Source organism: Sorex fumeus, unplaced genomic scaffold, assembly GCF_029834395.1.
Source record: "Sorex fumeus unplaced genomic scaffold, SorFum_2.1 ptg000079l, whole genome shotgun sequence".
Taxonomy (NCBI): Eukaryota; Metazoa; Chordata; class Mammalia; order Eulipotyphla; family Soricidae; genus Sorex; species Sorex fumeus.
Window position 1 is genome coordinate 5,075,226 of NW_026606136.1, and position 25,761 is coordinate 5,100,986.

Consider the following 25,761-nt stretch of genomic DNA (forward strand, 5'->3'; position numbering starts at 1 on the left):
GCTCAGCAGCTATTTCTGGTAGTTCTCAGGCACCCATACATGCCCAGACCCACTGCATGTGGACATGTAGTATGGTCCTTTAAGCGATCTCTCTGGCCATTTCTGCAGTTACAGCTTCCATGGATCCCTGGGCTTTGTCCCTGCCTCCCTAGAAACACGGACTGATGTGCTCATGTTCCTTGAGAAAGCCTGTCGAGGACTTGCACTGATTGCTTCAAGAGCAGGACAGGATCCCTCAGTGCAGGACTGAGAGCTCAGACTTGCTTCTTAGCTTTCTCCCACCACCTCCAGCACAAGCAGCTGCGAGGGCAGACCCAGCATTTGCAGAAGTGCCTTCATTAGGGGTTAAAACATGGGAGGTTTGGGGCCAGAGTGATAGCACAGCGGGTAGGGCGTTTGCCTTGCACGCGGCCGACCTGGATTCGATCCCTGGCATCCCATATGGTCCCCCAAGTACCACCAGGAGTAATTCCTGAGTGCAGAGCCAGGAATAATCCCTGAGCATCGCTGGGTGTGACCCATAAAGAAAAAAAAAGGGAGGTCAGAGTGTGTGCTCACTCTTATCTGTGCCCCTTTCCAATAATGGTATTGAATACTTATTTTTTGGCAGCACTTAGGACTAAGCCAGAGCCTTACATGTGTGAGACATGTATTCTGTAACTGAAACATGTTCCTGACCCTTTAGAAAATGGTGAAGCAAAAATTTGAAGCATAAAACCCTACTAGGCCCAGTTTTGGCAAGTTTTTCTTGTTTTAGTGATAATCTGATAAAGTTATAGAAGAAAGTAAATGAGTATAATAAGCATATTCTTGCCTCAATTATTTTCACATTGGACATCATAAATTAGTATTAATAGGTGGTAAAGTATTTTTTGTGCAGAATATAAAGTGTTGCACTACAGTTGGAAATCATGTACAGAAGAATCTCTTAGAAACTTCTAAAACAGTTGTCTGAGCCTGATACCTTGGGACACTACCAAATATAACTGTTGCATTGAACTTGAACCTCCTAAAAGGGGGCAATGTTTAAGAAAACCCTTTTATTCCCATCTCAGAGACAGTAGTTTAGAACTAGATACATATGTACATAATGAGGAAACTTTCCGGTTACATAAATTGATCTTTCAGTTTGAGGTACAGATGTCTCTGTATTAGTGAATTAGAATACTGCCTAGCTAGTATCCTTGTTTTATCCATTACTTTTCTTCCTATTGTATTCAATTATATTATATGATTCTTTCATGAAACTATTTTGTGTCTGTAATCTCTACTCATCCTTGAAAAGCAACCATGAGCTGTTCCATCCAGATTAAAGCTAGTAAGTTTAGTTTTCTTGAAATTGTTCAGCAAGTGGAAGCATTTCAGAGTTAGGGAAAGATCTATCACTTCTAATCACACATGTGGATTTTCACATGAGGTTGATGGAGTAGCCCAGAACATGCTGGACCCGTACTGCACTGTCCCGTACCTCACAGTCCCGTCTTTGCAGCTCTGTACCCCACAGTCCTATGTCTCTGTCCCAAATTTCTCAGTTCTGTACCCCAAAGTCCTGTGTCTCTGCCCAACTCTCTCAGCTCTGTACCTCACAGTTTTATGTCTCACAGTCCCATAACTCACACTCCTGTTCATATCCCACAATACGATACCTCACAGTCCTGGCTCTCACCATCTTCTGTCTCCCAGTCCTGTACTTCACAACCATCACTGTTCTACTTCCTGAGTTCCCTTCAGCAGAATTTTTCCCTTTCAACCAATCCCAGTGAAATGTGAAACCTTCTTGAAGATCTTAGAGATTTTAAATACACACTAATCTGCTTTTTTTGTTTTTGTTTTTCATCTATTATATGGCTGCAAGTCTCCACCATTTTGATCTAAGATCATTTTAAATAAGGTTTCAGTTAGTTATTTAAAACCCACAGAAAGGTAGAAAATTTTATTTAAAGTTCTGTGATATCTGTATATAATGGAATTGGATGTATAAAAAATTATTAAAAAATAAACTCTCATCATTACATCCTTTAAAACTAAATACAATCCAGTAAGCAACAGACTATCAGCTGGAACATCCTTGAAGAAATGCCTAAAGGAGCGACTATATTTTCTGTAAACAGAGTCTACAATCAGAAAATCACATCCAGGGCCAACAGAGCCTTCCCCACAGTGATGCGGGACCATGAAGAATAGTCAAGATAGCAGTGGACACCAACAGCAATACAGTAGACTGTGTTTAAGGTCTAACACAGACCTTAAAATTGGAAGCTAAAAATCCAGTTACACAACGTATCCAGGAAACTAAAGAGGAGAGCACTGTTTTTAATTAGACTGGTGAAGATTAACACCATATGAAGCAAAGGACAGCAAGTTGAAAACCAGTATCTGTGTAAAATAAATATTTAAATAACTCAAAGATCTACTTTCACAGTAAAAGTTACAAAAATAGAATACACTCTACATGGATGTAAAAAATAGATTGCTTTATAAAATATTTTGCTCTTGGGAAACTCGTTTTTCATTTCCTGTAATAATTTTATTCCTGAAAAGATCAATTTTCATCAAACTTAGTGGGCCTTGAAGCATACAGCAAGGTTGCTTTGCTGTGTCATTCTCACAAAAGGTGTTAAACCAGAAACCCATCTTCTGTGGGGCCCACTGGCCAGTACGGAATCAGGGTCTCAGCCACTTTCCACAACACTGGGTGTTAAGAGTCTCCTGGCCATCCAGAGGACACCCAGATCCTCAGACGTCCATTTGCACCATGACAGAACTGATGCAGCTTGGGATCTTATTCTCACAATGCAGAGCAGTGCCCCCAGCAGGATATGCCCCTCTTCTGTAGGAACAGGCTTTCCCATCTCCTGAGAACTGTGACCAAGTCTGTGGGAGGCCATTCTAGAAGGAGCTGGGGAGGAGGGTGCTGCTCCAGTTCTATCAAAAGAAAACGCCAGGATTCTCTACTAACTTGAAGAAACTTCCATTAGAAGAGAAAGACTGTTTAGCATTGTTTCATCTCCGAGATGTCTTTTAACGTTTCTACACACCTACAGTCCAATGGGAGTGAACTGAATAGAATGTTCTTGTAGGTCTCAGGTGATTTTAGAAGCATATCAGTAAATAAAGGTGGTTCTAGAGTTTTGGAATTAAGTTTTGGAATTCTCTGTAGTTAACAGAGCAGTGATGCTTCTCTGTAGTTAACAGAGCAGTGACACACACGCTGTGCATGTGTGTGTGCGTGTGTGTGTAAGAATGTGCGCTCAGTGTTTGTTAGGAAATACTATTCAAGTAGAAGACACTTTTCAGGATCACAGAACTGAGTTAAATGCAACAGTCTAAGACGGTCGAAGAGGTCTCTGCCGTGGCTGGCTTTTCTCGTCTTTGCCATTTTTCTTTTATAAGTAGATTTAGATATTATCACATGTATTATCATACCTCTCCATTAGCAACCAGTTAAAAAGGCTCCCCTGAAAATCTTCACCAGCAGCTTTCCTGTCTTCTTCTGCTGCTGGAAACAAGATTTTCCTCAAAGGAAAGGCACAGAGCTGCATCCATGTCCGAGGGCTACGTCCCAGTGAACCTCCAAGTCCGTCACCCATCTCTGCATAGCTTCTCAGACCTTCTTTGGTGGAGGCTGTTTTCCTGGGAAGCAGCAATGATGCTCATCTGGAGCCCTGGCTAACCTGGTGGCAGCGAGCAAGGTCCTGGTTCCCCAATATCCACAGCATGTTTCACTGCCCCGTCATAAGAAGACTGGCATCCTGAAGAGTGAGGAAACCGCAGTGAGCAACATGGGTTAGACAAAGGCTATGAAGTTATAGCAGTCAGCCTACAGCATCTATGGGCTTGAGTCTTTGGTCCTAGGCACTTTCCTGGAGCGATAGCACAGCGGGTAGGGCGTCTGCCTTGCATGCAGCCAACATGGCCGACCTGAGTTCGATTCCTCTGCCCCTCTCGGAGAGCCCGGCAAGCTACCGAGAGTATTCGATATGCCAGACACAGTAACAACAAAGTCTCCAATGGAGACGTTACTGGGCCCGCTCGAGCAAATCGATGATCAACGGGAGGGCCTTTACTTACTTTACTTTACAATTTTGAGTTTTGAAAAGAAGCTGATAACAAAGACAGCTATCATCTGTTTTTTTTTTTTTTCCTTGGAAGAACAAACACTTGCTTCCTTGCAGCCTTCTTCTGGACTAGAAAACTTGTCTGTCAGGGCTGGAGAGATAGCACAACGGGTAGGGCGTTTGCCTTGCACGCGGCCGACCCAGGTTCGATTCCCAGCATCCCATATGGTCCCCTGAGCACCGCCAGGAGTAACTCCTGAGTGCAGAGCCAGGAGTAACCCCTGTGCATCACCAGGTGTGACCCAAAAAGCAAAAAAAAAAAAAACTTGTTTGTCTCCATTCAAATTTCTTTGAATGTTGTAAACTGTCTTGCGAGCAGTTGTAACCAGTGCTACCTATCACTAGGTCTGGCCAGAAATAGAAAACGAGGTAGTCGGGCGGATGAGCACTTGGAGCAGACAGACGGGCCCCTTTATGTACACTCATCCTCCTAAATGACCTTGGCACCGAGTTGAGACAGAAAGGGTGGCCTTATGGTTATTCAAGCTACCTGTTTATTCCTATGGTTATTCAAGCATTTGACTCCTTACTGGTAACTGACACACTTCTCAGCATGGTCCAAAGAGAAGGAGGAGGTGCGAATTACCATCTGTGCCTCACCCTCTTCAGTCTACCTGTCAGCTGCCCGGGTGCCTTCACAGTGCCCTCCTTGATCCCAGAAATGTGAACAGAGCATGGGACAGCTGAGCCTTTGGCCTTGAAACTGAGCAACGTTTATCCCTGATATCCTCAAAGAATATCCACAAGTTTCCACTCTTTACCAGCAGTATAAAAGTGCACCTTTCTAGACTGTGTTCAATAGACCTGCATCATCCAGGTCTTCCCTCTCAGGGAGCTGAGGAACAGGAGGGTACCTGAAGTCAGGCAGATGGAACAGCAGAGTTTCTGTCTGACACCAGGAGAAACCGAAACCCACAGGTGCCCATGTGCAAGTGCCCCTGTTCCTTGGGGAACCCTATAGGACTGTGAGTGCCACTCTCCAGCTCTGACATTTTCCATGGATTAAAAACTTATAAACTTGTTATTTAGTTCTAGGCAAGGTGCTCTTATTTTAATTTATAATATCTGTATCTATTAAAATAAAATTATATAAAAGCAACATCCCAGGTTCTCTGATTTTCCAAAGGAATCCTAATTTAAACCCACATGGACACAAATATGTGTCCTTACAAACTAGAGAGGCTGTGGCTTCCACAGATTGCAGAAGTCCTGGGACTTATGTCAGGCAAGCAGGCCTGTGAGGAAAGGTCCTATCATCTACTGTTCATCAAGCTGCCCGGCCAGGCTGCCCAGTGCTGGCAGAGATCTTGTGCTAGCCCCTGGCTCTAATGACTGGGCATCCTTGGGGGGAAAGAGGAGCATGGTGGTTCCGGTGCAGATATGGTCTCAGCACCTGAGCTGGAAAGAGCCTGACACACATGTGCTCAGTCCTCCCAGCAGCTTGCCAGGAGGGATCCTGAAAGCAAGATTCAAAGTAGAGTAAGCTCTGTTTTGAGTCTAGGGGAATAAACTGTGATGTAACTGCTTGCTTTTCATTTGTTTCTGTGTCACATCTCGTGATGCTTAAGGGACCATGCAGTGCCAGGACTAAATCTGGGGCTCCTTCATGCAAACCATATGCTAGATTCCTGTGGATCCCTCCCATCCCTGTGGACCTCTCCTGACCCTGTCTCTGTGGCTCCTCTCCCTGTCCCCTTGGGCCCCTTCTGTCCCTATGGACCTCCTCGCAGTCCCTGTGGACCACTTCCCCATCCCTGTGGACCATCTCCCCACACCTGTGGAGTGTTTCCCCATCCCTGTGGACCATCTCCCCATCCCTGTGGACAACCTCTCCATCCCTGTGGACCATCTACCCACCCCTGTGGAGCATCTCCCCATCACTGTGGACCATCTCCATACCCATGTGAACCATCTCCCCATGCCAGAAGGCCCTCTCCCTGTCTGAGTACCATATCCCTGTCCCTACGAACTGCTGGTGACCTGCAGAAAAATGGCCAGGTGAGGTGTGAGTCATGTGCCCCCTCAGAGCCACGACATGAAGCAGTCCCTCCCCAAACAAGGGACATGCTCCAATGTGGAACAGAAGAAAGTGAGCTGTAGGTGGGATAAGTAGGGAGCTGGGCTCTTCTGATCTGCAGAGATCTATCCCCCTTTGGAGCTCCCAGACCAGCTGCTAGTCTCTCCCTCAAAGACTTTTTGTCTTAAGCGTAAGCCCTCCCAGGCTAGCCAACCACATGGGTTACATACACTCAACCCTAAGAGGTACTGTGAGATTATAGGTTTGTGCTGTGTTAAGCAACAACACACAAGATGCCTGCAAGGACTGTGGACAGGGTTCCTTGTGGAGAAAATCCTGGGCCTGCCATGTGCAGGCCCGTGACCTGGGTAGTGGTCACACCAGCCCTTCCACCTATGCCATCTGAAACACAGGGAACTCTGGCAACACAGAGAAGCAGTTCCCAAGCTCACTTTTTACCTACTTCCACCCATAGCACTATTTTCCTCCTTCAGATTCCAGTCACGAAACAGATACACAGGTGACGGACGGGACCCTAAAGTGCAGAGGGAAGAGACCATCTGGTGAATTTTAAGCCCAGGAGTAGCCAAACCCTAAAATGCAAGTCGAAATGTTCTTGCTGACACATGCTGGCTTCAGGGCATCAGCTGCAGACTCTGGGCTGTACACTGGCACCTCCCGCGTGCCCACACCTCTGCCTCCATCCCGAAGCTGCCTGGGAACCCCTTTGCCAGTGTTCATGTATCCCAGCTCCAAGAGACAGCGTGCAGGAAATATAAGCTAAGGTATTGTTTTAAGTGTGGACTACCCATAGCACTGTAGCACTGTCTTCCCATTGTTCATCGATTTGCTCAAGCGGGCCCAGTAAAGTCTCCATTGTGACACTTGTTGTTACTGTGTTTGGCATATCGAATATGCCACGGGGAGCTTGCCAGGCTCTGCCGTGTGAGCGGGATACTCTCGGTATCTTGCTGAGCTCTCTGAGAGGGGCAGAAGAATCGAACCTGGGTCGGCCGGCCAGCAACATGCAAGGCAAATCACCTACCACTGTGCTATCGCTCCAGCCCAAACTACCCATATGCCATATAAATTCTATGAGAAACTGGGCTAGGAAAAAAGTGAAGAATCTTCATGTTAGAAGGAAGAACTGAAATCTTGAACCTTCTACGTGCAAGAAGAAATGATAGATTTGACATGTCTTTGTTAGCCATCACCTCTGTACTCCTCCCTCATCCCAGAGTGGGAAGTGTTTTGTTCCTCAAAAGTGGTGCTCGACAAGGGCCAGCAAGATTGCTCCATAGTTGGAAGCCTGCCTCATGAGCAGGGGGGAGAAGGCAGCTGGAATAGAGAAGGGATCACTAAGAAGATGATGGCTGGAAGGATAGGTCGGGATGGGAGATGTGTGCTGAAAGTAGATAAAGGACCAAAAGTGATGGCCTCTTGGTATCTGTGTTTCAAACCACAATGCCCCAAGGTAGAGTGAGAGAGTATGGGGGAAATTGTCTGCCAGGGAGGCAGGGGGAGGGTGAGAAAGGAGGGGGATACTGGGGAGCCTGGTGCTGGGAAATGTGCACTGGTTGGAGGGATGGGTGTTTGAACACTGTATGATTGTAACTCAAACATAAAAGCTTGTAACTGTATCGCATGGTGATTCAATAAAATAAAAAACAGTGTCCTTCTGTTGTTCATGGACTTGCTCAAGCAGGCCCAATAACGTCTCCATTTTGAGACTTATTGTTACTGTGTTTGGCATATCGAATACATGAGGGGTAGCTTGCCAGGCTTTGCTGTGGGGGCGAGATACTCTCGGTAGCTTGCCGGGCTCTCCGAGAGGGGCAGAGGAATCGAACCTGGGCCAACCAGATCAGCCCCGTGCAAGGCAAACGCCCTACCCCTGTGCCATGGCAGGGGTGTCTAGTGATTCCCCAATAAAATTTTAAAAAAATTTAAAAACGTGGTGCTTGAGCAGAAACAGATCTGAGGCCCCTTCCTGGGGGGGGGGGGAAGGCGCTGCACCCCCTCTGTTTACTTCCTGGCACACCAACAGTATCTGTGAGGTACAAGGAGACAGCACTCGCGTTCTGTGCGGAGGGAGGAGCACCCTTCCCTCCCCCCTGTGCTTACTCTACCAGGTCCCGGAGGATCAGAAAGGCTAAACACTCCTCAGCGGCCAGTGACCAGACTTGTGCTCAGAGAAGCGCCTCTCTCTGCACCGTGGTAAGTTTCACGCGTGGTCCACCGGCCCAGCAGTTCCTCTAGCATCCTGCAAGCTACTCTCCTTAGAAAGCTCTCAAAACAGTGCGGGGAGAAGGCCTCAGGGGCCCGGGAGGGGCTCGACCTGTAAAAGTTCCTCCCACTCCTTGCGCCCCCTCCCCCCAGGCAGCGCCGCACCTGAGGCACAGAACAGGCCCAAAGGCTCCTTTGCTGTCAACATATGGCCAAGACCGTCCAGGTGGAGCCCTAAAAATCCCGATTCCTCCTCGTTTCACAAACACCCAAAAGAGAGCTTAAGCGTGAAAGCGACAAAAAGACTGAAAGCGACAAAGGGAGCCGGCAGAGATCCCAGAGGTGCGGCCTGCACGCGCCCCCCAACTCCAGCGCCTGGCCTGCTCCCGCCCGCGCCCGCACGCCCACCCGCCCCCGCACCCCCACTCCCATTCCCGCGCTCCCACCCGCTCCCGCCCGCCTCCCGCGTCCCCAACCCGCCCCCGCCGACTCCGGCTCCCGGGACGCGCACCTGGGTCTGGGTGAGGGTCGGCCGGCGGCTCACACGGGGCCCTGCGGCGCGGAGCGCGGGGCCTCCTTGGCCTTCCTGCAGGTGTACAGCCACTTGATGATGCGCGCGTTCCTCTCCACCACCGACGTGGTGCTGGGCACCTGCTCCGTCAGCTCCTCCTCCTGCAGCCCCTCGTCGCTGCGCCGCGAGAAGCCGCTGTCGGAGGTGGCGACGCTCACGCAGCGGGACCTGCGCGCCGCGCGCTCGCCGTCGGCGGAGAAGTTCTCGCGGCCGAGCGCCTCCACCACGTCGGGCTCCAGGCCGCAGAACTGGAAGAAGGAGTCCAGCTCGGCCAGCGACACGGAAAAGCGGGAGCTGAGGTCGGACTGCGAGCGCCGCAGCCCCGCTCGCCGCGCCCCGCGCAGCTCCGGACCCCCGCGCGCGGCCGCCGCGCTGCTGGGGGCCAGGTCGGACGCGGGGACCGCGGGGCGCGGGCCGGGGGCCGGGGGCGCAGCTGCCCGCGGGCCGGGGGCCGGGGGGCGCGGGGGGCGCCGCGGAGCGCGGGCCGGGGGCCAGGGGCGCGGGGGGGCGCGGCCGTCCGCGGGCCGGGGGCCGGGGCCGCGGGGGACGCCGCGGGGCGCGGGCCGGGGGCCAGGGGCGCGGGGGGCGCGGCCGTGCGCGGGCCGGGGGCCGGGGGCACAGGGGCCTCGGGGGCAGCGGCCTCCCCGGCGCCGGCCCTGCCCGCCGCCCCTGCCGCCCCCTCCTCGGCGGGGCCCGCGGCCCGGTCCCTGCCCGGGCCCGGGACGCGCCTCTTCGCCAGCCCCGCGCGCGCGGCGTCGGCGTCGGACCCGCGGACGAAGTCGCACTTCTGCCGGTACATGACCAGCGAGTCGGGCCGCAGCGGCTTGCGCGCGATCACCCTGCGCACCACGGGCTCGGGGGCGCGTGCGGGGCCGTGGGGGTCGCCCGCGGGCCCCTCGGGCGCGAGGCCCCGCACGTACTTGGCGCGGTCGGCCGCCAGCCTCTCGGCCGCGCTCCGGCGCGGCGGCGCCTCCGCGTCCCGAGCCCGGGGGCCCGCGGCGTCGGCGTCCGGGGCGGCCAGGGCGCGCATCCTGCGGGCAGCCGCGGGGCTCGGCGTCCGGCGGGAACGTGCTCCGAGCGGCAGCCGCGGCCGAAGTCCGCGCCAGGCCGGGAGCCGCGCCCCGATACCCGCCGCCGGGTCCGGAGTCTGAGCGCGGGCGCGGTCCCCGCCCTCGCCGCGGTCCGCCCGGCCCTGCGCTTCGGGCGCCGCCTCCCGATGTCCCCGCCCGGTGTCCGGTGTCCCCGCCAGGTGTCCCCGCCCCGCTGTCCGGTGTCCCCGCCCCACTCGCCTCCCCGTCGGGGTGTTCGGGGACCCGGCACTGGGACCGCGCGGCTGTGACTGGGCTGTCCCCGCCGGACCCAGGAGCTGCGAGACGGACTTGGCGAGCCAGGGCGCTTCTCCCCCCGCCTTTGTCCTCCTGGATCCCCTCACTTTCTCCGAACGGGGGGAGGGCGGAGGGGCCCAAGGAAGGCGCCCCTAGCTAGCCCGCGGGTGCCTCGCTCCCCCTCTGAATTCCTGGCACTGTCGGTGTGCCTGGAATCGTCGGGTTCCTTCCATTTCCCGGTCCCTGCCTAGGCGCGGAGTGTCCCTCGGAAGGGACACGTCTGTGAGCAGGAGGACGCCGGCGGTTCCGGGGTCCGCGCGCAGGCGGGGGCTGGGAAGGGCCGGCGGGGCGTCCCGTCCAGTCCCTGTTTATTCGGTAACCAAGACAGCAGAGGAGCAGAGGTGGGGGTGGGTGCCAGTTTAGCAGCCTAGGAATGCTGACGCGAGGGAGGAAATGTTTCCAATTCTTCCCCAAAGTTGGACAAAGGACTGCAAATAAGTAGCAAACCAGCGAAAGGATCACGTTATCTCTTGTGTTAAAGCCCGTGCCAAGTCAGGCTGACCTTTCAGAGCAGTGGGCAGGGCGGCTCCGCAGTTTGGATGTCAGGAGGCTGCGTTCCGTCTGGATCTGACTCTGTGCTCAGAAACGCGTCTTGAGTACCCGCCCCAGTGGGCCCAGAAAGGGGCTGGCGGTGCACCACCAGGTGCCTGGGCTGAAAGAAGTTAAGCACGGTTGAACACGTGCACCTACCCCACCCCTCACGATGACCAACAATCACAGACCAGATGAGGCCTGGAGAACTTTAGTCCATCCATGCCCTGCAGTCAAGAGTGAAAGCACAACTAGGACAGGAACTTGTGTACCACGTTACCTCTTGGGGGTATGTCGGCCACTGGTTAACAGAAGGTAGTCTGTCCTTCCTTCCTTCCTTCCTTCCTTCCTTCCTTCCTTCCTTCCTTCCTTCCCTCCCTCCCTCCTTCCCTCCCTCCTTCCTTCTTTCCCTCCCTCCTTCCCATCCTTCTCCCTCCTTCCCTCCTTCCCTCTCTTCTTCCTTCCCTCCTTCTTTCCTTCCCTCCCTCCCTTCTTCCCTCCCTCCCTCCTTTCTTTACTTCCTTCCTTCCTTCCCTCTTCCCTCTCCCCTTCCCTCCTTCCTTCCCTCCTTCCTTCTTTCCTTCCTTCCCTCCTTTCTTCTCTCCTTCCTTCTTTCCCCCCTCCTTCCCTCCCTTCTTCCCTCCTTCCCTCCTTCTTTCCCTCTTACCTTCTTTCCCTCCCTCTCTTCCCCTCCCTCTCTCTCTCCTTCCCTCCCTCCCTCCCTCCTTCCCTCCCTCCCTTTTTCCTTCCTTCCTTCCTACCTTCCTTCCTTCCCTCCTTCCTTTCTCAAAGAAAGGGGTAAAGGAGAATGACAGAGGAGGAGGACACAGTTGTATTTATTGGTAAAGGTCAAAAATCCGTATTTTCGGGGCTAGAGCGATAGCATGGCGGGTTAGGGCATTTACCTTGCACGCAGCCAACCCGGGTTCGATTCCCAGCATCTCATATAGTCCCCGAGCAACGTGAGGAGTAATTCCTGCATGCACAGCCAGAAATAACCCCTGTGCAACACTGGGTGAAACCCAAAAAGCAAAAACAAAATTCATACTTTCCATTTATTAAGCAGATATTCTACTGGAAAGTGGAACTCCCTAGAGAAATGTCTGGATAAAATCGTTCTTATTGCTCAACTGCTAACAAAGTTTAGACATATTTTCCTCTCTGGCATCATTGTAATAATTTGATCAGAGAAGAAGTGTTTATGGTTGGACCTTGTGATACAGAAACTCTACAGTAACACATTTATCCAAAGTTACTTAGGTGAGAAGGATAGCTCAACAGCTGAGTGCATGCTTTGCATGCAAGAATACTGATTTAATCCCCAGAGTAATTTTAGAAGAAGACATAGTGACATCCAAATTAGAAGGACAATGTTTTCTGTAGCGGGGTATATTACACTATAATGCATAAAACCTTTCATATTATACACACAAAAACTTGTAAGAATGAAGAAAGTAAATTCACCAAAGTTTCAGGATACAAAGGGGAAAGGAAGCTCAGATAGAGAAGAGAGCATCAAATAAAGGGTGTTGGGAGGATCCTCCCAGGGTGGGAGAAGCACGCCAAAAGTAGAGTATAGACCAAACATAATTGCCACTCAATGCTTCTCTTGCAAACCACAGGACCCAAAAGGAGAGAGAGAGAACAAGGAGGAATGCCCTGCCACAGAGGCAGGGTGGGATGGGGGGATGGGGGGTGGGAGGGATGCTGGGACCTGTGGTGGTGGAGAATGGGCGCTGGTGGAGGGGTGAGTACTTGATCATTGTATAACTGAAACCCAAGCACAAAAATGTGTAAGTCTATAACTGTACCTCATGGTGTTTCACTAATAAAAAAATATATAAAAAAATTATTTTTTGCCTTTTAAAGTCAAAAAAATTGAATTTTTTGAATTTCTATGCTTTATCAATGAAAAATCATCAAATGAAATACAAAAAGTATACCATCGACAATATAATCAAAACCCAAAATGCTTAGAAATTAATATAAACAAGCAAGTGAAGACTTATACAATAAAAACTTGGAAACATTGCTGAAAACAAAACCATTAATAATAGGAAGCACATTCCATAGTCACAAGTTAGAAATTTAAATGTTAGTAAAATGACAATACTTGGGGTGAGAATCATAGTAACAGTAAGTAGGACTTGCAGAGGTGACCCGAGTTCGACCCCTAGCACCCCATATGGTCTTCTGAGCCTTGCCAGAAATGATCCTGGAGTGTAGCATCTTGTGAGCCTGGAGCACAAAAGTAAATCCTGAGCACTCCAGAGTATGATCAAAAAACAAGCAAAAAATAATTGAAAATGTCAATACTATCAAATATAATGCATAAGTAGGGCCACCTCCCAGAGCCGTCACCATGTCCACCCTGCTCTTCCCATTCATGTGAGGAGATGCAAGCCAAGCAGCTAAACTTTGTGGACACCAATCTCCCAACTGAAAACTCTGGGGCATCCTTTAGAAGGTCACTGTCCGAGCGGGCTCAGTAACGTCTCCATTGTGACACTTGTTACTGTGTTTGGCATATCAGATACATCATGGGTAGCTTGCCAGGCTTGCCGGGCTCTCCGAGAGGGGTGGAGGAATTGAACCTGGGTTGGCAGGGTCAGCTGCGTGCAAAGCAAATGCCCTACCTGCTGTGCTATTGCTTCAGTCCCTTTACTGAAGTATTTTTGGTGATTTCATTAGCCATTTAGTTGTAACAAGCTATAGAAATCATTTATTGTGTGCCTGCTAAGGGGACTTTGGGAAAACGGGGACAGTGGTGAGGGGAAGGTCACTCTGGCGGTAGGATTGGTGCTGGAATACTGAACGCCCATAGTAACTGTCTTATGAACAACTTTGTAAACCATGATTTTTTTTTAAATGAAATTTTTTTTTTTATTAGTGAAGCACCATGAGGTACAGTTGTAGATTTACAAATCTTTGTGCCTGAGTTTCGGTCATACAATGATCAAATACCCATCCCTCCACCAGTGCCCATTTCCCCCCACCCCCCCCTCCCACCCTGCCTCTGTGGCAGGGCATTCCCCTTTGTTCTCTCTCTCCTTTTGGGTGTTGTGGTCTGCAAAAGAGGCATTGAGTGGCAATCATGTTCAGTCCATAGTCTACTTTCAACATGCATTTCCCCTCCTGGGAGGATCCTCCAAACACCTTTCATTTGGTGTTCCCTTCTCTATCTGAACTGCCCTTTCCCCTAGAATATCCGGCTGACCTCTAAGTTATGGAGTAATCCTCCTGGTGTTGATCTCAGCTATTCTTAGGTATTGATCTCATATTTTGTTGCTTTATATCCCCCAGATGAATGCAATTTTTCTATGTCTATCCCTCTCTTTCTGACTCATTTCGCTTAGCATGATACTTTCCATATTGTACCACTTGTATGTAAATTTCATGACTTCATCTTTTCTAAGAGCTACGTAGTACTCCATTGTGTAGATGTACCAGAGTTTCTTTAACCAGTCATCTGTTCTTGGGCACTCAGGTTTCTTCCAGTTTCTGGCTATTGTAAACAGTGCTGCAATGAACAAACAAGTGCAGATGTCAATTCGACTACACATTTTTGCCTCTCTGGGGTATATTCCCGGGAGTGGTATCGCTGGGTAAACCATGATTTTTAAATAAAGTATTTTATTTAAAAATGTAATGTACAAGCACCATAAAATCCCTATCAAAATCCCAATGATGTTTTTGCAGAAATAGAAACCAAAAATTGGCATAGAATTTCAAGAAAATTTGAATATCTTAAATGATCTTGAAAATGAACAAAATTAAATGACTAACACTTTCTGATTAAAAGACTTAAAACAAGCTACAATAATCATGGACTGGGGAATTGGCTTATAAGGCCTGAATATATGCCTTGCATGCAGGAGAACTGGATTGGGTCCTGAGCACTGCGGAAGAGTTATCTACAATAATCAAAAGAATGGAGGATAGTCATTAAAAACAACACATCACTCAAGAGGATTGAATAGAGAGTGTGGGAATAATTTTTTTTTTAACAAAGATCCCAAGATAGTCTTTACAGAGATTAAATGGATGGGCAAGGGGAGGAGCTCTGAACAGTCGTCTTAGCAATTGTGCTGGGGAAACTACACAGAAAAATGTCAAAAATGTCTAAATCTATGCATAAAAATTAATGCTAAACTTATCCAAAACTTAAATATAACTCCCTAGATAATGAAGCTATTAGAAGAATAAATACAATTAATATCATGGCATTGCAAGTGACTGATTTCTTGGGTGTGATACCAAAGGCAGAGACAAGAACAACAAAAAAGCAAGTTCGACTTCATGAAAAGTTTTAAAATTGTGCATAAAATGACAGTACCCACTAGATACTTGTTAGTTATCTATCAAATGAAGGGTTGATAGAATTCACTCCAATGCAATAACACAAAAATAGAGCAACCAAATTCAAGTCTGAACAAAATACTTAAAATATATTTCTCAGAAAAACATACAAATGATTAATAAGTGCAGGAAAAAATACTCAAATTTCCAATCATTAAAGGAAATAAAAATTCTAAGCACTACTTCCTACTCATTTAGATGGCCACTATAAAGACAAACAAAAGAAATCTGAAGCATCAACTGCTGATGAGGGTTGGAGAACTGGAGATACTCATACGTAACGGTGAGGATGTAGAGTGATAATAATGCAGTAGGAAACAGTTTGGTGGTTCATTAAGGAAATAAAATTTTATTGTTTTGACATTAGGGGGTTACTCCTGGTTTGCACTCAGGAATTAATCCTGGTGGTACACAGGATACCATATTGGGTGCCAGGAATCAAACGCAGGTTGGTGACATGCGAGGGAAAGGCCCTACCTGCTTAATTATCTCTCAGACCCTAAAAGTAAAATTTTAAACATTGCATACTGCAGCAGTTCCTTTACTGGTTATTTATCCAACGTAATTGAAATAATGGTCTTGAAGAAACATTTATACACCCGCATTTATAGGAGCATTATTTACAATAGTTAATGTTTAAAGCAAGCCCATGTCTATTCATAAGAAAAATGTGATCTATCCATACAATGGAATATTATTCAACCTTAAAAAGGAATGAGGGTGGAGACAGAGTCCAGTGACTGAGGCGCTTGCCTTGTGTGCAAGCATTTGTTTCCTGGCACCACATGGTCCCTGAGCACCACTGGGTATAGCCCCTAAGGGTGGCCCCAACCCACCCCCCACTAGAAAAAAGAAGGAAGGATATTTTGCAATATGCTACAATATGGGTGAACCTCAAGGATTTTAGGATAAGTTAATTCAAACTACAATAACCACACTTTAAAATGTGTCTGTCAAGGAGGCAGACTGGGAGGTGTCGGAGAAAATGGGGGCATCAGTTGAGGGAAGTTGACACTGGTGACAGCACAGGTGACAGAAAATTGTATGCCTGAGGGGCTGGAGCACAGCGGGTAGGGCGTTTGCCTTGCACGCGGCCAACCCGGGTTCGATTCCCAGCATCCCATATGATCCCCTGAGCACCGCCAGGAGTAATTCCTGAGTGCAGAGCCAGGAGTAACCCCTGTGCATTGCCGGATGTGACCCAAAAAGAAAAAAAAGTTGTATGCCTGAAAGTCAACTATGACTAACTTTGTGAATTACGGTGCCTAAATTTAAAAAACAATTTTTTTTTTTTGGTCACACCCGATGTTGTTTTGGTCTTACTCCTGGCTGTGTGCTCAGGGATCACTTCTGGTGGAGATTGGGGAACCATCTGTGGTGCCAGGTATTAAACCCACGGTGGCCACATACAAGGCAAGCACCCTACCCACTGTACTAGCACTTTGGCCACCCACCAAAGCGTAGTTGAGGGTATTGATTACCCGCATAATATGGTTTATTCTTTTTTCATATTTGTTCTAAATACTTTCCAAAAAACATTGCTGCAATTTTTGATGCCCTCTTATTCTCCTCCTCAACAGAGAAAATGTCTATGGTAAATTTGGTATATGTCCGCAATGGAATACTGCTCATTCATAGAAAGATTTAAATTGTCTGTTTATGACAACACACATGGATAGGCAGGGGCTCTGCACAGATAAGTCAGTCAGAGGGAGAAAGACAAGTGCCATCTGGTTCCACTCCAGTGTGGTTTAGGAAAAGTGAAAATGATGAAAAACAAAACAAAATAAGTTTTAAATATCGAGAACAAGTTGATAGTACCCAGAAGGAAAGGAAGTTGGGTGGGTAAAAAAGCAATCCCTAACAAATAGTTAGGGAGTATCTGCAAAATATTATTTGCAAAAAAAGGACTGTCTGCACCTTGTGAATAACCAATGGAAGTTTGTCGATTGAATGGTAGGTATTTGTGTTTTCTTGCTCATCGATTGACATCTCTTTAAAACAAACTCACCACACAGATCTTTTCTGTAAAGGCTACCCCTGTGTTTGGCTGGCATGGTGACAGCTGATGCCTGTTAGTCAAAGACAATTATTATTACTTCCCCCTTTACTCTCAAAATATCTTAGCATGAACAAGAGCCCTTATAGAGACTCCAGAGACACCGCAGTTGTGACCAATTGCTTGACATAACGTAAATTCACTTTTCCACACATACTGCCCACCCTTTTGTTTGTTTGTTATCAACAAACAAACAGGCCACACCTGTTATCAGGCCATGCCTGGCGGTGCTCAGTGGTCCTGGAATTCTAACCAGGATCCGGGCCAGAGCCCCATTCTAGTCAAGTGCCTTAACTTTCAGAACTTGGGGTATTCAGACGGCTGTAGGCACTGATGAGATGATGGGCCCTGTGACATGGCGCTGGGGGTGTGGTTCTAGGCCAGTAGGCACACCTCCTGTGGTGCCCTGGAAGGGCTTGTGTGCTCTCCCACAGGAGCTATCCTCTCTAACCCTCCGCTTCCCATGTTCACACAGAAGAGATAGACTTTGGTGCCACACGAGTCTGTCTAGCTTGAGAAGAAAACATGGACAGCTCTGAAAGGTGATGTTCTCACCATTTTCTAATTCTCAGGAAAACGACTTCCACAAAGAATTCCACAGAAACGCTTCCTTCCGGACCAAGTCCAAGTGCTGGTGCCAGATCTGAATCCCCGTGCGGTGTTTGCCTATCTGGTGACTCAGCCTCATGTAAAGGCTTGTCAAGCGTGACAAAGCTCTCTCAACAATTACCTAGGTTCTGCCTTCAAGGTAAATAAACGTGCTTTCCCAAGCACTACCATCAGCAGGGAGGCCAACTACTGGGGAAATAGGAGACCTTAGGGCCTGCTGTGAAGAGGGATTCCTGTCCTGTGGTCATGGTGCGTGTGGGCCTCATGGAGCAGCTGCGGTTGTGTTGGTGCCTCCGGAGCACAGGCTGAGCAGAGCAGAGCCCAGAGCCAGGGGGGAGCCAGTAGAAGTAGGTGGGGCAGGTCTACAGAGAAGCCGCTGGCCTCGCTCTATTCATGCAGTTCTACCATCACTGTGCCTGCCTGGCGCCGCACACAGCGTACTTGGGAAACCCTGGAGCCCCGCAGTTTCTGAGGAGGATAGTTGGCAGATAGGCTGGTAGCCAAGACATCCTGCAGTGAGAACACAAGTCCTGGGCTTGTCTGCAGGACACGCATAGTGACGCCCAGAGGCTAATGTGTGGCAGTCATTCCTTCTTCCGGCTCTGTTCTGTGATTCTCCTTCCCGGAGGCTCAGCACATGGCAGTTTCCAATGCTATTGCTGCCACGAAAACACTCCTCTGAGTGTGCCGAGGTACCCAGACCCAGACCATCTTTGCAGCGTGCCTGCTTCTGTCTCAAGCTTTTCACTCTGGTGCCAAGAAGATTGGTAGATTTGCTAGGTATTTTCTCAAGAGGCAGACATGATACTAACTATTTTTCTGTTGGCTTCCATCCAGTTTTCTCTGAAATTTGCTGGATGTATGCTTTGCCATAGCAGCTGCCAGTGTTTCTTATCTAGCAAACCTGGTCAGGTGGAAAGAGAGATCAGGCAGTCATGGGAGATGGTTGCAAGTGTGGCAGGCTTACAGGGGGCCACGGGATGCAGCTGGAAATGCTGGAGAATGTGTTATCCAATGTGTCTGCTTAAGAGGCCACGGTAACTGGGCCTAAACCATGCAAACTGGCCTTGTTTTCTTGAACCTGAATCAAAGCCAAATCTAAAAATAGGCTTTTGGCCACTCCTGACTCCAGGAACAAGAGTCCCCAGGGACTCTGCAGAACTGCTATGGAGGCATTTGCAAGGGAGAAGAAGTCCTGGGCGTCTGCCCCTTAAAACTGTCCCTTGTGACCAAGATTACTTCAAAAGGAACCAAGAACTCTGTGCTCCAAGAGTCTCTTTCCTAGGGAAGAGTGATTTGGGCCACACCTGGTAGTGCTCAGGGCTCACTCTGGTGGTGCTCAGGGAGCCATATGTGTGTTGGGAACAGATCCGCTGCATGCAATGTGAGTGCATTAGCCCCATACTATCTCTTCAGTCTCTGTGATTTTTTCTTTTTCCTTTTGTTCCCCCCTAGCTCACTCCTAGCTCTGCTCTCAGGGATCAATCCAGGCAATTCTTAGGGGACCATTTGTGGTTATGGGGGGTTCAGCCTAGGTTGGCCACATACAAGGTAAGTGCTTATTAGCTCCTGTACTCTCTCTAGTCCCAGAAATCCTTTCAGTGTTGTTTGTTGCAGCCTCCTCAGACTTTCTGAGGTGGAAGCTATGTTGGTGTCTGTGTGAAGTTTCTGCAAGCTGACACAGACGCCTTGAGGCGTTCAAAGAAAATCAATATAAGGGCCTTTTTAATTTTGAGGAGCTTGAAGAGAGGTGCAGAATGTCAGATTCTTATTTTCTACACTCTATTTCCTCACTTCTCCCCATAGCCTATCTGGTGAAGTGGTTACCCAGTCAGTGACAGGAAGAGGAGCATCATCTGTCTAGCTGACTAAAACAGTCTTGTTTTAATTTACATCTATTTCCTCTTGCTCTTCTTCTATAAGCTTTGGGGAAATGGATTTTTTATAGCACAGCGGGTAGGGCGTTCGCCTTACAAGCGGCCAGCATGGACGACCCGAGTTCGATTCCTCCACCCCTCTCGGAGAGCCCGGCAAGCTACCGAGAGTATTCGATATGCCAGACACAGTAACAACAAAGTCTCCAATGGAGACGTTACTGGGCCCGCTAGAGCAAATCGACGATCAACGGGAGGGCCTTTACCTTTACCTTACCTTTTATTAAAATCCATTTAAATGATAGTTATTTTGATAACTTCCTTTAAAGGATTCTTTCATTATTTAGTCATCACTATAATTACTTGGTCACCTTTGAGCTCTCGCGAGTTTTCCAACTTCCTTCCAAACAGTTTACGGTACCTGTGCATTCAGGAGAGAGGAGATACAACGGAAAGGGCCTTGTGGCCAAGCAGTGCTGCCGTGTCAGTCCCAGCCTCCCCCCTTCCCCCCACCCTGGGCACTGGGGCAAACACATAGACTCCTTGGGAATATTATGGAAAGTGAATCCCAATGGCAAGTAACCCGACTGTTCCTCCAGTGAGAACCCACGTGCTTGGTGTTGAGTCTGAAACTTCAGATAGTGACACTTTAACCTGAATGAAGGAAATGTAGGTGATTTTAGTCACGTGTTTATAAGCTCCTTAAAGGGTTTGAAGGCAGGCATAGGTATCATTCTTCAGTGAATGTGATTTTACTCGGACCTGTGTTGAGAGGGAAGATGAGACCACAGTGGAAGGCGCCAGTGGTATCAGGACCCTGGCTCTGTTCCTGCGGATCTGCCCTGGGGACCCAGTGACAACACAGCCTGGTTTAGACGTGTAAACTCAGGATCTATCAGGTCCCTCTGATCAAAGGGACCAGAAGCTTCTAAAGATGATGACTGAGACCAGGATGTGAATTAAACCCATACAAACTTTCAGAGTAGTTGCAAGGGAGAATTATTTATTTTGTACCTTGAAAAGGAAACATTGCTTTTGAGATAATTTTCTCTTAAAAATGTAGATCTTGGCAGGCTGGGGACCCCACATGGACCTGAGAGTTCCACTCTGGCCCGAGGGCAAGGGAAGGGCTTGGCCCTGAGGCCACCGCAGGGCTGTCACTCCAGATGTGGACTGCAAGGGTATCATGCCATCAGGACAGGGTGGTGACAGCCCCCTCAGGGTTGTGTGGGGTGGCAGGCTATCTTTGAACTGGTCAGGACAACTTCTTTGAACTGATAAATTCTTCCTTTGATTCTGACAGTCTGGAGTCTACAGAAAAAGGGCACGGGGTCGCTCACAAGTTCTCATAAGGTAAGGGCAGCTCCCAGGACCGCAGCAGGTCTCAGAACTTAGCCTCTTGCCGTCCTTTATCCTTCTTTGCTTCTGTTTTATTTTATCAGCCTCTTCAGCTGGACTCAGGAACCTTTCAAGTCAAGTCCTATCCAGGTGATTCTTGGACAACTGGCCAACGCAAGATGTGCGAACCACCAGGGCCTCGCTCAAGGGTGCTCAGGAGGCCTCTTGGTTCTGGGAACTGAACCTGGTGGGTGCACCTAACCCCCAGGCCATCTGCCTGACTTTATCCATAAATCCCTTCTCCAGTGCTCCTGGGTGTCTTCAGGCTGAGTGGTGACAACCAGGCAGAGTTGTCACTTATCAAAGCTGCAGTCCAGGTATTGAAGATGACAAGAGTGGTGATGCCCAGGACTCTCTGTGTCCTTCAGAGTCTGTGGAGCTGGACAGACACTGTGAAGGCCTGTGTCTGCAAGCACAGCCCCCAGCCCATCAGCAGTTTTGATGATGAAAGAAGGGGCACAGCGGAGGAATGGACAGTCCCCAGAACTGACTAAACCCCTTAAGGACATACATCTCTGGAGTTTCCAGAAGAAACACAGTTCTGCTACCCCATTTTAGTTTTTGATGTGCAGACACTGTCAAATAATACACTTGCTATTTGCGATTCATTAGCAATAGAAACGAAACACAGCCATGTATCTGTGTTTGTGCTGTTCATGACATGGACCGTGAGCCAGGGGCTCTCCAGACTGTGCTCAGCTCTGCCAGCTGCAGCCTGGCTCCCCCTACACAAGCTGGACTTGTAAAGGTGACCTCATCCTGTGCCGAGTCTGTTCCACAAAACTGGAGCTGAGACACAGTGACCGTCTCCTGCTGGGCTGCCAGCAGCCCGCATTTCCACACCCACATTCCTATAGCTTATGTGTGACCTGTCTCTGCTCTCCCTGGAGAAATCTGCTCTCATCGTTGCTGACTCAACAGAGGTACATTTGCTGAAAACTTTCTCCACCCAACCCTCCTAACTGGTTGTGAGACACCTGCAAGATGCCTGAATTTTTCCTGAGCCCTTTCTGGAAATGTGTTCACTCTAGATGTGCTACTCCAGCATGCTGGGCTAGAGGAAGCCTCTGAGCTGTGTTCTGTGCCCCTGAGCCCCCTTGTGGGTTAATTTGGGTGTGGAGACATTGGATTGAATATCCTGAGAGACAGACAAGGATATGCGCTTTGCAAGGGGCCCAGGTGTGGAGGAGAGGCCCGCTGGGAGCCTCCCTACCATTTATCCATGGCTTAAGGGGGAGAAGAGCACCTTTCTTAGAAGGGAGGAGCATGGGCCTTCCCTGCAAGATGGGAGTTCAGTGTGTCTGAGTATTCCAGCTCCCTGTGAGTTTTAGCTACTCTCCTGCAGTGCCGAGGTAGTTCTAGAAACAGTGGCCCAGACACAGCAGCGAACACATATAGGCACCCTCCTCAGGCTTTGTACAGAGCCACGAGACCCTCACACTTTCAACAAAGACGGCCCTTTCTCATCCCTCCTCGGCACGTGATGAAGTCACTGGAGAGGCGTGTGGGAGGAGAGCACAGATGAGTGGTACATGGGGGCTGACGTCCAACAGGCTGGTGTGAACAAGCCCCATGACCCAGGTCATCATCTCAGGACACTGTGCTGCAAGGGGAAGGAAGGAGGGCTGGGAGGGTCACGGTGATGCCCACAATGACCAACTGAGGCCACTCCCATGCTACTGTCAGTCTCTGGGGTCGACCAAAGAAGTATTTAAGCTATATACCTCTCTACTGTTTTTACTTGTATTTATTATTATAGTTTAGGTTGTAATGTTACTATAGGGTTGAAATTTAAGGTATTGATGTACAAAGCTTTTTATACCCCTGCAAGTGTAGTATCCATGACCCTCCATTCCACCCCTACGTCACGTCTGCTCCGACCATCTCTTCCACACACACCCCCAACTATTTTCAGATTGACAATCATTCAACGCAGACTGATCCTTCCCTTAGCCACCACCCACATGCTCCAGACCCTCGGTCTATGCACCCATGTATAGCTGACTAATTCAACCTCCTCATTGTTCTCTCCACCAACCTGGCACTCTGGTCTGTCATCCAGTGTCCAACCAAGGTTTATTATAAGTTGCCCTATATGCCACATCTCGGTGAGGTCTTCCTACATTTGTCCTGCCTTTGACTTGTTTCACTCAGTTCCATCGACGTTTCAGCAAACTGAAAGTCTTTAGTTTCACTTGGAACTGCTTAGTGTTCCATTATGTATATAAGCCAAAACTTCTCTATCATTCTTTTGTTGTTGGGCTTTTGGGTTGGTTCTATATCCTGGATACTGTAGTAAGAGCTTCATGAGCAACAGAGATGGAACCAGAGGATATCACACTGAGTTAAGTCAGTCAGAAGGAAAGAGATAGGTACAAAATGATCTCTCTCATATATGGGACGTAGAAATACATGGCAAGGGAGCAATAAAGATCCAAAGGCAACAGAGTGGAAGGACTGAGCCACACAATGGGGAGGGGGGTTGTGAGAAGGAGGTAGAGGCTGTGGTCATTCGCAGAGGGAGATGGGTATACTAGTGGATAGGTGTGGTATTGGAATTATGTGCACAACAAACCAATGTTAACAGTATTTTACAATACAAATTTTTAAAATTTGGAAATTTTCTTTTTTCTTTTTTTGCTTTTTGGGTCACACCCGGTGATGCACAGGAGTTACTCCTGGTTTATGCACTCAGGAATTACTCCTGGCGGTGCTCAGGGGACCATATGGGATGCTGGGAATCGAACCTATGTTGGCTGTGTGCAAGGAAAATGCCCTACCCACTGTGCTATTGCTCCAGCCCCCAAAATTTGGAAATTTTCTAAGCACAGAAAACAGTTGCAATGAACACAATTGTGCAGATGAACTTTTGAGTTGATGATTTTGTGTTTGGGAAGTAAAACAAAACACAAAAGTACACATTCTTGTATACTGGAATAGGACAAGCTGTTGGACCAATGGATTAGAACTGATGAGAACACAGTGATAAACCCTCAGATATATGGACAGTTAGTCTATGACAAAGGAGTTGGATATATAGAACTAGAACAAGAAAAGCTCCTTCAGCAACTGGTGTTGGCAAAAATGGAGAACCTCTTGTAAAAATAAAATCCATATCTCACCCATACACAAACCTTAATTCAAAGAGGATCAAAGATCTGGAGATTAGAAAGAAGCCATAAAATACATTGACAAAAAAAAAAACCATAGAACTCTTCATAATCTGGACTGCAAAGATATTTTCAATGACCTGATTCAATGGCAAAGATAACAAGAATAAGCAAGTGTGACTATATAATGTTAAAAAAGTTTCTGCATGCAAAAGAAACTTGGGCTAACATAAAAAGACATGGTACCGATTAGAGAAGATACTAGCACACAATATAGCAGATAAAAGACTGACATTAAAAATTTATAAAACACAATGCTCAGCAACAAAAAACTAACAATTGCAACAAAAAAATTAAAAAGAGATATCCATGAAAAAGACATATGGATGACTATAAGTAACATGCAAAAAGTGTTTGTTATAATTTAGCATCAGGGGAACACAAGTCAAAACAAAAGTAGATAAAGGACCAAACATGATGGCCTCTCAGTATCTGTAAAGGTAAAGGTAAAGGTAAAGGCCCTCCCGTTGATCATCGATTTGCTCGAGCGGGCCCAGTAACGTCTCCATTGGAGACTTTGTTGTTACTGTGTCTGGCATATCGAATACTCTCGGTAGCTTGCCGGGCTCTCCGAGAGGGGCGGAGGAATCGAACTCGGGTCGGCCATGTTGGCTGCTGTATTGCAAATTATAATGCCCAAAAGTAGAGAGAGAGTAGGAAGAAAATTGTCTGCACAAAGGCAGGGTGTGGGGTGGGTGGGGATGGTGGGAGGGAAACTGGGGACATTAGTGGTGGAAAATACACTGATGGAGAGATGGGTACTCGATCATTGTATGACTGAAACTCAGTCATGAAAGCTTTGTAACTATTTTACAGGGATTCAATAAAATTTTTTAAGTTGAGAATGAAACAATTTATTAAGAGTTAAAAACAACAACAAAGTATTTCAGCTCAAGCCAGTGAGAACAGCACATAGTAGAAAGACTGGTGTTAGCAGGTGTGTGGAAAACAGGAACCTCGTTCACTGTTGTGGAATATCATAGGGTCCAGCCTCTGTGAAAACATCATGGAGATTTAAGATGGAGCTGCCACTTCCTCGGCATCCTCTCTACCACTAAAGCACCAAAATGGAAGCAATGGGTGTAGTCTTTACAGGCTTACTATTTAATCTTTTCAAGTTAATGGTCACTTGATAAGCATTCTAGAATGTTCTTTTTTCATGCACGAGAATCCCAAGAACAGAGTGGCAAGTGCTCATCTCACAGCCAGTGTGGTAAGACAAAGTCTAGATTTGATTTTCTGCACCGGTTCTCATCAAACACAAGTAAGAGGGGGATTCTGAGGGAAAGGGGGATTAATATTTTTCTATTTTTCCCCATTTTTTGTCAAACTGGTTATTAACCTTGCTGTGTTGCGAAAGTGCTTCCTGTGATTTTGAGAATCCTGGGGTTTTGTGTTTACTAGGTGATGTTGACTGGGGTGTCTGGCAGACTGAAGCCTAGCA

General features: G+C 48.2%; 1 protein-coding gene across 1 annotated transcript; it reads right to left on the reverse strand.

The window, feature by feature from the left end:
• Positions 1-3,627: 3,627 nt before the first annotated feature.
• Positions 3,628-18,430, reverse strand: FAM110C (family with sequence similarity 110 member C). The gene is made up of 4 exons (XM_056130561.1): positions 18,317-18,430; positions 9,530-10,142; positions 8,873-9,365; positions 3,628-3,752 (listed from the first exon to the last, which is right to left on the reverse strand). Exons 1-3 carry the CDS (start codon positions 18,428-18,430, stop codon positions 8,902-8,904), a joined length of 1,191 nt encoding a protein of 396 aa, XP_055986536.1. The 3' UTR covers positions 3,628-3,752; positions 8,873-8,901.
• Positions 18,431-25,761: the final 7,331 nt, after the last annotated feature.